The sequence below is a fragment of the Austrofundulus limnaeus genome, unplaced genomic scaffold (assembly GCF_001266775.1).
Source record: "Austrofundulus limnaeus strain Quisiro unplaced genomic scaffold, Austrofundulus_limnaeus-1.0 Scaffold3087, whole genome shotgun sequence".
NCBI classification, from domain to species: Eukaryota; Metazoa; Chordata; class Actinopteri; order Cyprinodontiformes; family Rivulidae; genus Austrofundulus; species Austrofundulus limnaeus.
The window spans coordinates 6,198-7,509 of NW_013955489.1; the positions used below are offsets into that span (position 1 = coordinate 6,198).

The following is a 1,312-nucleotide window of genomic DNA, read 5'->3' on the forward strand; positions in this document are numbered from 1 at the left end:
ATTTATTTATTTTAAATTAAATTAAATTAATTATTTTGTATTTTTTGCAGTAAAAACAGAACTTCCTGACTCGGACTGTGATGTTGGACCTAAACCAGGACCAGTTGGTCCAGTTTGTCTTTAAACCCCACTGAGTCCGAGATGTCCTCCCGAACCTCGGTCCGTTCAGAACATCTGGGTTCTGATGGATCCGAGGGGATTGCAGAACCAGATCTGGACTAAAAACCCGTCCGGAACCTGCAGCCACAGGTCCGGATCCTCCGGACTTACCTTTGCTGGTAGGCGGAGATGCCCTGCACGCTCTGCGGGGTTCCGTTGGTGGCTCCGGGTACCTGGACCGGGACCCGACCCACCGGGGGTCCGGTCACCATGCCTCCGCCTCCTCCTCCGCTCCCGGTCCCGGATCCTCCGGCCGCAGAAGCGGTCACCTGGACGCTGAAATCCGGGAAGATCCTGATCATGGTCCTGGTCTCCGGTGCGCTCCCGGGTCTAGAACCGGACTGCTTTACTGGGTCTGCTCGGGTCGAACCGGTTCTTGATGGAGCGCGGATCTAAAGTGAAATCAGGTTCTTAGATTTTGTTCTCTTCTGGACTAACCTTCGGACCGGACTCTGTGGACCCGGGTCATGTTGGTTCCGGAGCAGAAATCAGAAAATAAAATCTGATTAAAGAAGAAAAACAAGAAAAACTAAAACATTTAAAAACATTTTCTTCTTTTTCTTTTTCAGTCTGCACTTCACAGATTCAGATGTCGGTTCTGGTCCCGGTTCTGGTCCCGGTCCTGGTCTCCTGCGCGCTGCGCTCAACAAACAGCTGATCCACAGATCAGGTCCGGAGCCTCCWGTTCACACCGGACCTCCCTGACAGAACAGCATCCCGTCCCCGGCTCTCCGGACCAGAACCGGCTGCAGGTGTCTGAGTGAGGAGGGGTCCGCGGGTCCGCGGGTCAGGGACAGAGGTTCGGTCCGGATCCAGCAGCGCCCGGAGTGTGTCGGTATGTGTGCGAGCAGCTGCGGGTTCGTCCTCACAAAGNTGTAAAAACACAAACATGTAAAAGCACAAACATGTAGAAACACAAACATGTAAAAACACAAACGTAGAAACACAAACGTAGAAACACAAACATGTAAAAACACAAACGTAGAAACACAAACATGTAAAAACACAAACATAGAAATACAAACATGTAAAAACACAAACATGTAGAAACACAAACATGTAGAAACACAAACATGTAGAAACACAAACATGTAAAAACACAAACATGTAGAAACACAAACATGTAGAAACACAAACATGTAGAAACACAAAC

The 1,312-nt window shown here is 49.2% G+C and overlaps 1 protein-coding gene across 1 annotated transcript in view; it reads right to left on the minus strand.

The window, feature by feature from the left end:
* Positions 1 to 1,008, minus strand: part of LOC106511692 (neuronal PAS domain-containing protein 3) — a gene marked incomplete at its 3' end in the record, with an annotated part of 6,314 nt that extends 5,306 nt beyond the window's left edge. The window contains 1 exon segment of the mRNA XM_014000436.1: positions 271 to 1,008. Within this exon segment, the coding sequence (XP_013855890.1) occupies positions 271 to 461 (191 nt within the window).
* Between the last annotated feature and the right edge of the window lie 304 nt (positions 1,009 to 1,312).